The sequence below is a fragment of the Pseudophryne corroboree genome, chromosome 8 (genome assembly GCF_028390025.1).
Source record: "Pseudophryne corroboree isolate aPseCor3 chromosome 8, aPseCor3.hap2, whole genome shotgun sequence".
In the NCBI taxonomy this organism is placed as follows: domain Eukaryota; kingdom Metazoa; phylum Chordata; class Amphibia; order Anura; family Myobatrachidae; genus Pseudophryne; species Pseudophryne corroboree.
Genome location: NC_086451.1, coordinates 50,694,130 through 50,708,435, shown reverse-complemented (window position 1 = coordinate 50,708,435; position 14,306 = coordinate 50,694,130). Strand labels below are relative to the sequence as shown.

Sequence of the window (14,306 nt, the reverse complement as noted above, 5' to 3'; positions counted from 1 at the left end):
TATGGGTGAGGGGTGATGCTGCTGGGAAAGGGGTGCAGGGTCAGAGGCGGAACTAGCGGTGGTGCTATGGGACACCAGCCAAAATCTTGCCTAGGGTATCATATTGGTTAGGGCCTGCTCTAGTGATATGTTGTGGTATGTCTGTGGTCTAAATAGGGGGTGTGGCATGTGCCATGAGTGTAGCCATCTCCATGGAGGGCATAGCTAGTGCCTACCTTCAACCACTTCATAGTTAACTATAGCAAGAAAAAATGTGTGACCACCATGTAATACAGAGCATTAGTGACCACCATATACAGGGAGCATCACAGTGACCCCCATGTAATAGAGAGAGCTGGAAAGGTGGAGATGTCTAAAGAGGAGCAATGATGAGGCAAAACAGAACAGATGTGGAAAGATTAGAAAAGATGGGGGCAATACTGGGCATACAGGGAACAGAGGGCTCCTGGGACACACCAGCACAGACACCACTTGCTTACACACTTACTGGCAGACACCACTTACCAACACATCCAACCCTTAGTAATACAGATTCCACTTACTGACACCAACACACTGCTAGACAGACAGACAGACAGACAGACAGACAGACACACACACACACCACTTATTGACACACACACCACTGACAGCTTACTGGCAAACTCTTACTGATGCACACGTTTAATGACACAAACACCACTTACTGACAGATACCCCTTACAGACACAGACATCACTTATTGGCACATACTGTACATACTAAGGGGTCTATTCATGCAGCAGTGAAAAGCCCTGTTTTGCGTTAAACAGGGCTTTTCTCTGCTTACCGCAATTCACAGAGCCGGTTACCGTGGAGAAGTCTCTGACTTCTCCAGCGGTACCCCCGCTCTGTGCCTGAATCGCATCACCGTACCTTTGTATGGTGAGTGCAATTCATGAAGGTGCGGAAAGCTCTGCTTTCCGCTTCTCCATGGAGTTCAGGTTCGCCATCTGAGGACGGCGTAACCTGAACTGTAGTGCGGAGACGTCAGGGAAGCTCAATGCTTTCCTGATCGCTGCTCTGCACCTCGCGCTGGCTCCGCCCCCCGACCTCCCAGCAACCACTGCGGCCGGCCGGGAGGTCAACACCCTGCGCATGCGCAAAGGGACCCGCCGCTGGACTCCGCGCATCACCGGGAGGGATCTCTGGAGAAGACCTCACCGCAGGAGCCGCAGACACCGCAGCGCATCGTCGGAAGGGTGAGTATACATGAATTGCTACTTATCACAGCTATACATCGCATCGAAGAGATGCGATGTATAGTGATAAGTAGCAATTATGTTTTCGTTTTCTACATGAATAGACCCCTTAATGACAGACACCCGTTACTGACAAAGATACAACTTACTGATACAAATACACAGGCACAAACACCACTTACTGACACAAACAGCCCTTACTGACACAGATACCACTTACTGACACACACATACTGACTCAGACACCACCTACTGGCAAACCCAACACACACTTACTGACAGATGCTACTTACTGACACAGACAACACAGATAAACTTACTGACACAGACACCACTTAAATATGGGAGAGGAAACCCCCGGGCCTGGTGTGTGCTGTAACTTGCCGGGTTTTGCACTCCAGCTCTGCTCTGACATCCATGGAAGCAGGGGCAGATTGGGATGGAAATCCAGTTGGGGAAATTTCTGAAGCAGACCTAAATAAGGGGGTAGAGCCTATGAGGGGGCGGGGTCCTGATGGCATATCTAATTGGATCTAATGGTATATAAAGAGCATGTGGAAGAGTGTAATGACTTATACAGGCATATGAAGGAGTCTGAAGGCATATTGGGGGCATCTGGATGGTCTTATGGCATATAAAATGTGCTTGGGGGGTGCAAGTTGAGACTTTGCCTTGTGACCCACATATCCCCCCACTTCCATCTACTCCAAAACAGCAACTCTCGAAACCAATACCGGATCACACCTTATTATTAGCATTAGCTACTTAACTTCAAACTGTGCTCTCAATCTTCTTTACAGTGCTTTTACAGTGCTGGTGACTGCCCCCTTCCAGCTCCTCTACACTGCCATTCCTCCCACTCCGGACCCTCCTCTCCTCCATCATTCTGCTCCTTCCCTCACACTCCGGTCCCTCTTCTCCTCCATCACTCTGCTCCATCCATCACACTCCGGCACCTCCTCTCCTCCATCACTCTGCTCCATCCATCACACTCCGACCCCTCCTCTCCTCCATCACTCTGCTCAATCCCTCATACTCTGGCCCCTCCTGTCCTCCATTACACTGCTCCATCCCTCACACTCCGGCACCTCCTCTCCTCCATCACTCTGTTCCTTCCCTCACACTCCAGCACCTCCTCTCCTCCATCACTTTGCTCCATCCCTTACACTCCAGCACCTCCTCTCCTCCATCCATCACACCCCAGCCCCTCCTCTCCTCCATCACTCTGCTCATTCCCTCATACTCTGGCCCCTCCTGTCCTCCATTACTCTGCTCCATCCCTCACACTCCGGCACCTCCTCTCCTCCATCACTCTGCTCCTTCCCTCACACTCCGGACCCTCCTCTCCTCCATCACTCTGCTCCATCCATCACACTCCGGCACCTCCTCTCCTCCTTCACTCTGCGCCATCCCTCACACTCCAACACCTCCTCTCCTCCATCACTCTGCTCCATCCATCACACTCCAGCCCCTCCTCTCCTCCATCACTCTGCTCATTCCCTCATACTCTGGCCCCTACTGTTCTCCATAACTCTGCTTCATCCCTCACACTCCGGTCCCTCCTCTCCTCCATCACTCTGCTCCATCCATCCGACTCCTCCTCTACTCCATCCCTCACACTCCAGCACCTCCTCTCCTCCATCACTCTGCTCCATCCATCACACTCCGTCCCCTCCTCTCCTCCATCACTCTGCTTCTTCCCTCATACTCTGGCCCCTCCTGTCCTCCATTACTTTGCTCCATCCCTCACACTCCGGCACCTCCTCTCCTCCATCACTCTGCTCCTTCCCTCACACTCCGGCACCTCCTCTCCTCCATCACTCTGCTCCATCCATCACACTCCGTCCCCTCCTCTCCTCCATCACTCTGCTCCTTCCCTCATACTCTGGTCCCTCCTGTCCTCCATTACTTTGCTCCATCCCTCACACTCCGGCACCTCCTCTCCTCCATCACTCTGCTCCATCCCTCACACTCCGGCACCTCCTCACCTCCATCACTCTGCTCCATCACACTCCAGCACCTCCTCTCCTCCATCACTCTGCTCCATCCCTCACACTCCGGCACCTCCTCTCCTCCATCACTCTGCTCCTTCCCTCATACTCTGGCCCCTCCTGTCCTCCATTACTTTGCTCCATTCCTCACACTCTGGCACCTCCTCTTCTCCATCACTCTGCTCCATCCCTCACACTCCAGCACCTCCTCTCCTCCATCACTCTGCTCCATCCCTCACACTCCAGCCCCTCCTCTCCTCCATCACTCTGCTCCATCCCTCACACTCCAGCCCTTCCTCTCCGCCATCACTCTGCTCCATTCCTCACACTCCAGTCCCTCCTCCTTCACTCTGCTCCATCCATCAGACTCCAGCCCCTCCTCTCCTCCATCACTCTGCTCCTTCCCTCATACTCTGGCCCCTCCTGTCCTCCATTACTCTGCTCCATCCCTCACATTCTGGACCGACCTTTCCTTCATCACCCTCCTTACTTTACAGCCGCGATGCTCAGTAAATGTCAGAGAGAACAGGTCTACAGTGTTGCAGCCGCTCCTTCTCATGTTTCCATGCATGCCCTCTCTACCCCTGCAGGCTGCGCAGCCAGAGTGAAAAATAAGAGAAATGAGAAAATGGCGCTCCTTGAAAACTATTTTTTTTTTTAAAGTCTGCCGGAATGCTAATACTGGTTATTAAATAAGCTCTCTCTGGAAACACAAATTAGGTTAATAAATTAACATTGGCCTCTCTCTGGTAATTCACTTTTTCTACGCCCAGGCATCTACAGGTGAGCAATTTATGACTCTTTGAGCTACAAGTGTGTTGGTGGGGGTGGGGGAGTAGCTATCAATCCATAGCCAGTGCTCCCCGCCGTCATACACAGCACACACTCCTTGCACTTTGCTGTATTTTCCTGCTCAATGCAGGCCAATAAAAATTATTTTTAACATTATTACCAGTTATTTATATAGCTCACACATATTCCACAGTGCTTTGCAGAGAGTGTTTGCCCATTCACATCAGTCCCTGCCCCAGTGAAGCTTATAATCTATGTGCCCTATAACCAGGGATGTGCGGTGAGGAAAATGGCTGAGGAAGCACTGGCTAGTACCAGAGCCAGATTTACACACAATAAATGAGTCCAAGGGTGCATGTGGACATTATACACAGGTTCAGCGGTATATACATGTGGGCATTATACACAGGTGCAGCTGTATATACATGTGGGCATTATACACAGGTGCAGCAGTATATACATGTGGGCATTATACACAGAAACAGCAGTATATACATGTGGGCATTATACACAGACGCAGCAGCATATATATGTGGGTGTTATACACAGGCGCAGCAGTATATACATGTGGGCATTATACACAGGCGCAGCAGCATATATATGTGGGCAAAATACACAGGTACAGCAGTATATACATGTGGGTGTTATACACAGGGGCAGCAGTATATACATGTGGGCGTTATACACCGGTACAGTAGTATATACATGTGGGCGTTATACACAGGTACAGTAGTATATACATGTGACCATTATACACAGGTGCAGCGGTATATACACGTGGGCATTATACACATGTGCAGCAGTATATTCATGTGGGCACTATGCACAGGCACAGCAGCATATATACGTGGGCATTATACACAGGTGCAGCGGTATATACATGTGGGCATTATGCACAGGTGCAGCAGTATATACATGTGGGCATTATGCACAGGTGCAGCAGTATATACACGTGGGAATTATACACAGGTGCAGCAGTGTATACACATGGGCATTATACACAGGTGCAGCGGTATATACATGTGGGCATTATACACAGGTGCAGCAGTATATACATGTGGTCATTATGCACAGGTGCAACAGTGTATACACGTGGGCATTATACACAGGTGAGCAATATATACATGTTGGCATTATACACAAGCACAGCGGTATATACATGTCGGCATTATACACAAGTGCAGCGGTATATACATGTGGGCATTATACACGGGTGCAGCAGTATATACATGTGGGCATTATACACAGGTGCAGCAGCATATACATGTGGGCGTTATACACAGGCGCAGCGGTATATACATGTGGGCATTATACACAGTTGAAGCGGTATATACATGTGGGCATTATACACGGGTGCAGCAGTATATACATGTGGGCATTATACACAGGTGCAGCAGCATATACATGTCAGCGTTATACACAGGTGCAGCAGTATATACATGTGGGCGTTATACACAGGTGTAGCGGTATATACACGTCAGCATTATACACAGGCGCAGCAGTATATATATGTGGGCATTATACACAGGCGCAGCGGTATATACATGGGGGCATTATACACAGGTGCAGCACTATATACATGTGGGCGTTATACACAGGCGCAGCAGTATATACGTCGGCGTTATACACAGGTGCAGCAGTATATACATGTGGGCATTATACACAGATGCAGCGGTTTATACTGATGGTAATAAGTTCTTTTATTAATTTATGCAACATGCCCCCTTACATATTTAGTTATGATGTCACCTACCCCCATTATATATATTATTTACATTGTACCTATATCCTCCCTTTTATATTTAAGTTGTGCCTCCTGACCCCCTTTATATTGAACTTTGGTCCTGTTCCTCCTTATATGTGTATGTAACTTTTGCCCACTAACCTCCCCCCTTATATGCAGTATTTCTATGACTCGAGCTGCCTGTCCCCACCCCTTTTATAATATCATTAAATTATGCTCCCATTCCTCTTACTTAATAACTGTATGGATTGACATTGAGACCACTGCAGCACCTACCTTGCTCTTCTACTTTTACTGTTGTACAGTTTGTGACTTTGTGCTGCTCCACACCAGACTGAGGGGCAGATGTATTAACCTGGAGAAGGCATAAGGAAGTGATAAACCAGTGATATGTGCAAGGTGATAAACGAACCAGCCAATCGGCTCCAATATGTAAATTAACAGTTAGGAACTGATTGGCTGGTGCCTTTATCACCCTGCACATATCACTGGTTTATCACTTCCTTATGCCTTCTCCAGGTTAATACATCTGCCCCTGAGTAACAGCGGATGCGGGGGCGGAGCTTCGGGTTGGGATGGGGGCGGGGCCTCGGGCACATTCAGACAGTGGCAGCTACTGTAGTTTTGAATAAGCCCACGGGTGGTTGGGACTTCAGCCGGCCGATTCGGGGTGGATGTGTGACTGGGCGGCAAGGAGGCGAGTGTGCTGATGATGACAGGATTTTTTTTCCTGTCATCACTGGCTGCACTGGAAGGGAGCTCTGTGGGCCTATTTTCAATGGGTGGCCTGGAGCTGCAGCTCCATCTGCCCCATTGTTAATCCGGCCCTGCACATATCCAATCAGGTGTCGGCGTTGTCGACGGAGACACCACTCACACACACATTTGCTCCATCTCCTCCTTAGGAGAGACTTTTACCTCAGACATGTCGACACACACGTACCGACACACCACACACTCAGGGAATGCTCATCTGAAGATAATTCCCCCACAAGGCCCATTGGAGAGACAGAGAGAGAGTATGCCAGCACACACCCCAGCGCTATATGACCCAGGAAAAAACAGTAATTTAATGTTTACCCAGTAGCGATGTTATTATCTGCGCCGAATTATGTGCACCCCCTCTTCTTTAAAACCCTCTTCTACCGTGGTATAAGCATGGGAGAGTCCGGGGAGTTTCCTCTCAGCGGTGCTGTGGAAAAAAACATGGCGCTGGTGAGTGCTGAGGGAGAAGCCCCGCCCCCTCGATGGCGGGCTTCTGTCCCGCTAAAAGTGTAAAATTGGCGGGGGCTCCTGCATATATACAGTGTCCAGCTGTATATATGCTCCTTTTTCCAAATAAGAGGTTTATATTGCTGCCCAGGGCCGCCCCCCCCCCCCTGTGCCCTGCTCCCTTACAGTGACCGGAGTATGTGAGGTGTGTGGAGCAATGGCGCACAGCTGCAGTGCTGTGCGTTACCTCAGTGAAGATCATGAAGTCTTCTGCCGCCTGTGAAGTCTTCTTTTCTTCTCATACTCACCCGGCTTCTATCTTCCGGCTCTGCGAGGGGGGCGGCGGCGCGGCTCTGGGACGGACGGCGAGGGTGAGATCCTGCGTACCAATCCCTCTGGAGCTAATGGTGTCCAGTAGCCTAAGAAGCAGGACCTAGCTTCAGAGAGTAGGGCTGCTTCTCTCCCCTCAGTCCCTCAATGCAGGGAGTCTGTTGCCAGCAGAGCTCCCTGAAAATAAAAAAACCTAACAAAATACTTTCTATCAGTAAACTCAGGAGAGCTCACTGAAAAGCACCCAGCTCCTCTGGGCACAGTATCAAACTGAGGTCTGGAGGAGGGGCATAGAGGGAGGAGCCAGTGCACACCAGGAACTAAATTCTTTCTTAAAGTGCCCAGGTCTCCTGCGGAGCCCGTCTATCCACATGGTCCTTACGGAGTCCCCAGCATCCTCTAGGACGTTAGAGAAATATAAATGTATTTGCCCCCCTTGCATGGCAACAAGGTTTGTTCCAGATACCAAGATACTGTTTTGCTTTACTTCCAAATCAGAATCAGGCCCAGTGGGCATTGTGTGAATCTGCACTGTGCACCTAGTACAGACCAGGTGCCATTGTGACCTGATGACGATCATCTGCGGCAGATCATGCACACAAGCAGAGGCCGACGGATCGCAAGATAGTGCAGCTCTGCATAGAAACAAATCTATGCATTCTTTCCATGTACAGCATATGCCGGAACTACTTCCATATCTGTACCAGGCCAGTGTGTTAGCGGTGTGATGACTGGCAGCCTGCGTAGAGTAGGTATCGGGGAGCAGGCCAATCACAGCGCTGCAGGGAGGTGCGCAGGTAATTACTGTCACTCTTCCTGCAATCATTACAGAGCAAGGGGGACAGGCAGGGGTGTAACTAGACACGGTGGCCTCAAAGTTAAATTGTGTAACAGCCTCAAAGTATCATCCATGGGTGCAAAACACAAAGACATACGGGGCCAGGATGGAGAAGACATGGAGGATACTGTGTGGCATTGTCTGAGATACCTGCACCATCTTACTTCTCATTGGTCAGAATGTTTCTAGAAACCTCTAATAGGGGTCTGTCCCTGCGAAGATGCTGGCCGTAATGGGATAGTTGTGATAGGACACAGAGCGTGAGTGGCCACCAGACTGTGTACCCGCATACACAGAATATGATCACCCGGTGCAGGGGAGCATGGAGGCTCGGAAGAGCTGTCCTGGCGATATTGATTCCATAGGGCCAGAGGAGGAGATTCATCAAAGCTTGGAGAGAGATAAAGAGGAGAGAGATAAATGACCAGCCAATCAGCTCCTGTCTAAATGGTGCAGTTTTGCATCATTTAGCTCCGCCTTCACCATACAGAGTGGTAATTCCCAGGTGTAATTCCTCATCCTGCCTGCTGCACTAGGGAGCGGATGGTATGCAGGAGATGTGGGTGCAGGGGGGACTACCCGAAAAACCAGGAGTCAGTAGACAAGTATGATTACAGGGTATAACGTTACATAGAGATGATCTTGTGTGGTGGAGCCTGATGACCTGGCGTGCATGTCAGGTTTCCTTGTGTGGCATCATTTATTATATGGCCCTTGGTTATTTATAACTCCCTTTGGTGTAATATGGTACATTGCACAAATAGTAGATGGTGCAGCTTAGCAGTACAACTACACAGACATTACTGTACAATAGAGGAATGATGCTGTAACGTGTAAGCAGCGTACAAACATTTATTAAACAAATCCAATAAAAATAAATATACTAAATATTTCAATCTTGGTTTCCCGGGGGTGCAGAATGCCATGGCCACACTATTACATGGAAGACCAGACCGGCTTCTCCAGAACACTGCGTCTACAGAGCTGACAAGGGGCTGCTGACGGAGGCATTGCTGCGCAGGCTGTACCGTGGAGCCTAAAGGAAACAGGTGCAAAGATTAATACATAACAACACAAGAATAAATACTGGAAGCATATACCTGCTGCCATGTGCTAGTGTTCATTATATTAGTGACAACTCCAGCAGTCCCTAAGCACTCATACACAGAGCCATAAGCCAACACTATTCCTGACAATTAAATGAGGACATCACAAACGTTTGCATGATGACCTAATCGCAGCCAGGGGGCGTGTGCAGGTCACACCTAGCGTGCACAGCACACACCCCATCTCCCACTGCGGGCACACCCTGGGAGAGAAGAGGACCAGGAATGGAGGAGGGCAAGTATCCATAACAGGATTGGAGGGGGTGGGGAGTAGGATGGAATAAGGGGCAGAAAGCATAAGAGGGAGGGCGGAGAGCAGGCTGGAAAGGGGCGGGTGAGACGTGGGTGGCAGCCGGCGGAGATTGGGTGCATAACTACTAGATTACCATATACCGGTCTGTGCATGCAGTTATTTGGTGACCACACTAGCAGGCCTGATTGTAAAGCAAGCCCCACCATGGACAGTACGACCTCTGAGATAAATGTCCAAGCGCGGATCCTCAGAGTCACACATCAGCCAAGCAGCAGGTTTCAGCAGCAATAAGCAGCAGAGCTGGGAACATGACCTCTGTTTCTGCAGAATCCCAGCCCTCCCTTTCCTGGGTTTTCTCTGGGTGTTCCCGTTTCCCCGCAGGTGCAATATAAAAAAAAACCATACATACGGTTAGGTTAATTGGCTTCTGATAAGAATAAGAACCCTATTGTGTATGTGTGTGTATATCTGATAGGGAATATAGGGGTCTCTGTACCAAGCCTTGGAGAGAGATAAACTACCAATCATCTCCTGTAATTTTTTTTTAAACACACGGCAGTTAGGACCTGATGGACTGGTACTTTATCTCTCTACAAGGCTTAGTACATAGGCCGCATAAATTGTAAGCGCCACTGGGGCAGGGACGTATGGGAACGAAATATACTCTGTAAAAGCGATGCGGAATATGTGCGCGCTGTATTAATAATATCACAGGTTACACTCTACCCAGCACCATAAATATAACAAGTGTAGCCTGTGTTAAGCTGGCGATGTAAGTGCTGAATTACTGAACAGTCCTAATTGGCAAGGTGAGACTAGTGCACTTCTCTCCTGCCTGCACGCCACACCTACCTCTGGCTGGGTGACCGCAATATTGTACACAGCTGGCTCTGAGGGTCTGACGCTCCTCCTGTGACTAACACTGCGGGACCTGGAACGGGACCTGGAACGGACCCTTCTTTTTGGAGTGCTTGTGATCTGCGTCTCTGTAGAAGGGGCAATAAAACAAATATACATGAAGAAAACGGCTTTAGGGCACATACTCATTAGCCAGCAATGATGCTCTGCTCTGCAGTATGTGAACCAGGGGCAGATGCACTCTGCATTGGAAAGTGATAAAGTGGAGAGAGATAAAGGGGTCTATTACCAAGCCTTGGAGAGAGATTAAGGAGAGAGAGAGAGATAAAGTGCCAACCAACTAGCTCCTGTTATTTTTTCAAACAGTTCTTTTCAGGGGCGTAGCTAGAATATTGTGGGCTCCATGCCCCTCAAGGATATTACATACCAAGCTGTACACTGCATACAGAGTCCAGCAGGCTAGCCTGAATGGAATGCTCCTGAATAACAGAGGACTCAGTAATTCCAGAATCCCCGAACAACAAGTCTTCCTTCAGCAGAATCTCGTCTTGACCACAGCTGGGCTTGTTAAGAAGCTTCTCTGCAAAAAAAAATACAGTAAAACGCGTTGCTTCATTGGGTAATTCTCATAACTAGGGAAGATTGTGACTCCACCATGGGAAACACTTAAATAGAGTTCAGTGACTTCGATTTTACCATAGTGGATCTCACGTGAGGCCACAGAAGCTTTTGCAGAAGTTACGCATAAAGCCCAACATCGGATGTCTCCAAAACGCGTGGACAGTCCTCAGTGCAAAACCTCCCAACATACTGCAAATCCAGATTAATGCCCCAATTATGAGACAGCCCCCCAAAATTATTTCTACACTAGGGGGCACAGCTGGACAAACCTGAGATTTCTCCATGGTAAACCCTTCTGTGAAAAGGACGAAGCGGACGAAAGCCCTGTTATTACTGCTACATGAATAGATCCCCACTGAGAGGCTATATAACACTCCTGTACATCGCATTGATATGATGAGATATATACTGGTAATTAGCCGTAGCCATTTCAGTTTGTACATGAATAGACCTCTATATGCGATCTAACCGCAAGAACTACAACTTCCACGCCAGACTGAAAAATTCCTTAGAAGGGAGGCTGGTCCACTCATTCCCATTGTGCACTAACATCTATTGGATTACAGTATTCTGGGTGGGTGTAGTATTGTATGCCGGCGGCCGGGCTCCCGGCGACCAGCATACCGGTGCCGGAATCTCGACCGCCGGCATACCGACAGCGTGACGAGCACAAATGAGCCCCTTGCGAGTCGTGGACCCCCAAGAGGGAGAGAAAGTGTCGGTATGCCGGTATACTGTGCATTGGGATCCCGACAGCCGGCAAACTGAAGACCACCCTTTTGGTTGACATCATGTATTACCGTTTTTGGGGTATTCCGTTCCTAATATTGATTTGCATATACCAAGTATTAGGCATTGGATGGTAAATGCAGGCCACTGGTTTTCTCTAATTATTATATGCCTCCTCCTACAGCCACAATTTAGTCATTTTATGGTTCTATTTTTAGATAATTATTTTAATTTATTAACTACCTTATTGGCACGGTCAGATTACGTGCGACCATGCCACCCCACTGTGCCCCCCAGTTTTTGACGAAGAGATCCATTCTGCAGATGTGCATAATATTTTAATAAATACATTTTAAACTATTTTAAATGAATAAACAATATATATTTTATGAATAGCTTTGAAGGGAAACATTTTCAGTTAAGTGATAATAACAGTTAGCTGTATTATTCATTTATTTATGCAAGTTCTTTATATTCAATTCTGTCATTTCTTTATTCATAATCCAACCCAATTTTTTTGTGGGGCAAATTTAAAAAGATATTTCATTTATAGTTGATTTTCCATTTTATATCACTTTGTGGGTTACCGTACTTTAGGAATACAGGGGGTCATTCCGACCTGATCGCACGCTAGTTTTTTTTGCTGCGATCAGGTCAGAACTGTGTATGTACCGCAATGTGCAGGCACGTCGTAAGGCTACAAAGCGGATCGTTGCGGTGCGATGGATTTTATGAAGAATCCATTCGCACACCCGATCACAAGGAGACTGACAGGAAGAAGGCGTTTGTGGGTGTCAACTGACTGTTTTCTGGGAGTGTTTGAAAAAACGCAGGCGTGTCCAAGCGTTTGCTGGCGTTTGATGCCAATTCCGGCCCCGGACAGGCTGAAGTGATCGCAAGGGCTGAGTAAGTTCAGAGCTACTCAGAAACTGCACAAAATGTTTTTGTACAGCTCTGCTACACATGCGATCGCACACTTGCAAGGCTAAAATACACTCCCCCTGTTGGCGGCGACTGTGCGTTCGCATGGCTGCTAAAAACAGCTAGCGAGCGATCAACTCGGAATGACCCCCACTGTCCGCATCAGTGCATGATTTAAGCACAGTCACCGGGTGCACTCTTCACCAATAGGAAAAGGTTAAAATAGCCAGAGCACACATGGGATTGGGTACACACAGCAAGTTTTGTTTGCACTGCAATATGTTGTTGTGTCCCAGACAATAATGATATTTCACACCTTAAGTATTATATTGTTCAGTATCAGAAAGGGAAAAAAAAAAAAAAAAAAAATCGACTTTGCATAATTCAACCAACATCACGTTACTGAAGAAGTTCTTGCAATTAAGATGACAATTTATTAGGCTAAATGGTAAGACAACGACCATAAGTACAATACCTGCCTCTTGTAGAATGCTCTGCAGCTCTGCTTTAGTCTCCTGCAGTCCCCGCAGCACCTCCAGGCTCTGGCGCTGTACATCCCGATACGTCACAGAGAAGTAAAGGAGAACCAGCAGCCCAAGTGAAATGGAGATTTTCCGTGATATTCCCACCCAGAATGCGACATTCTCCTTGGGAGAGAGAAGATGGTAAAGGCCGAGGTCACAAACACACAAAAGAAACAAAACTAAACAGCATGAAAAGCCATTGCCGGCAGTATCGCTCTTCTCGGAGCTGAAGGTTTTCCACTATGACCTCGCCCCGTGATTAAAGCTAGGTGCACACTGTACAATTTTTGGGAAGACCCCAATATCTGAGCTACACACTAAGGTTTTTTTAAGTAACCGGTTTTCTGCCACACCAAGTTGAATTTGCATATAGTCAGATTATACAGAATGCATATACATATACACTGCACGATTACGGGAGACTGAGGTTGAGATTATTGTACAGTGTGTACCTATTTTAAAAGACTGGTTGAGGTTATCAATAACCAACTCCTTCAGCTGCTTGGGAGAGCAAATCAGAGGGCACTCAGGGACGCGCAGTCAGGGGAGGCAGTGCCGTGTAAAATGTATATAAACACATGTAACTGTGACAGGGAAAGCAGGCTTCTTTCAGCTTTGGGTCCGATAGCAACTGCAGTACCTGCACCTATGGTAGCTACGCCCTTGCCTGTGGGCACTGTAGAATGACATGTCAGATTGCTACTTTATTAGATGTTCTAGATTGCATCTTCAGTAGGAGGTGGTCCTGATCATTGTTTACCTGCAACGCATTAGAGTAGCAGTGAGAATTTTGTTAATGTTCATAACTATGTAAAACTGGTTTTAAGTGTAAATATGATTTTAGAAAAAGAATGACTCAAGGCAGTTCTTCTAATTATTTTATGCTTCTGGTCTTATAAGCCCATGTACATTTGAAGATCCATTTTACATAGGGATCAATGATGCCAAATCTTAGCTGCAGACGATGCGGACTGCAGCTCCCTCGTGGGGGATTTATTCCTGTGTGTGGCTTAACATGTATAAGGGGTACTACTGTGTGGTGTAATGTGAATAAGGGGCTATAGTGTGTGGTGTAATGTGTATAAGGGGTACTACTGTGTTGTGTAATATGAATAAAGAACACTACTATGCAGTGTAATGTGAGTAACGGCTACTACTGCGTGGAGT

The 14,306-nt window shown here is 47.8% G+C and overlaps 1 protein-coding gene across 3 annotated transcripts in view; it reads right to left on the bottom strand.

Annotated features, from left to right (window-relative positions):
- Nucleotides 1–8,959: 8,959 nt before the first annotated feature.
- LOC134947478 (uncharacterized) overlaps nt 8,960–14,306 on the bottom strand; it is a 34,875-nt gene continuing 29,528 nt past the window's right edge. For all 3 annotated transcript variants that reach the window (XM_063935558.1, XM_063935559.1, XM_063935557.1), the window contains 4 exons: nt 13,091–13,262; nt 10,772–10,924; nt 10,339–10,472; nt 8,960–9,163 (listed from right to left, as the gene is read on the bottom strand). In XM_063935558.1, the coding sequence (XP_063791628.1) occupies nt 9,104–9,163; nt 10,339–10,472; nt 10,772–10,924; nt 13,091–13,262 (519 nt within the window). In that variant the 3' untranslated portion in view covers nt 8,960–9,103. The remainder of the gene's footprint in view (nt 9,164–10,338; nt 10,473–10,771; nt 10,925–13,090; nt 13,263–14,306) is intronic.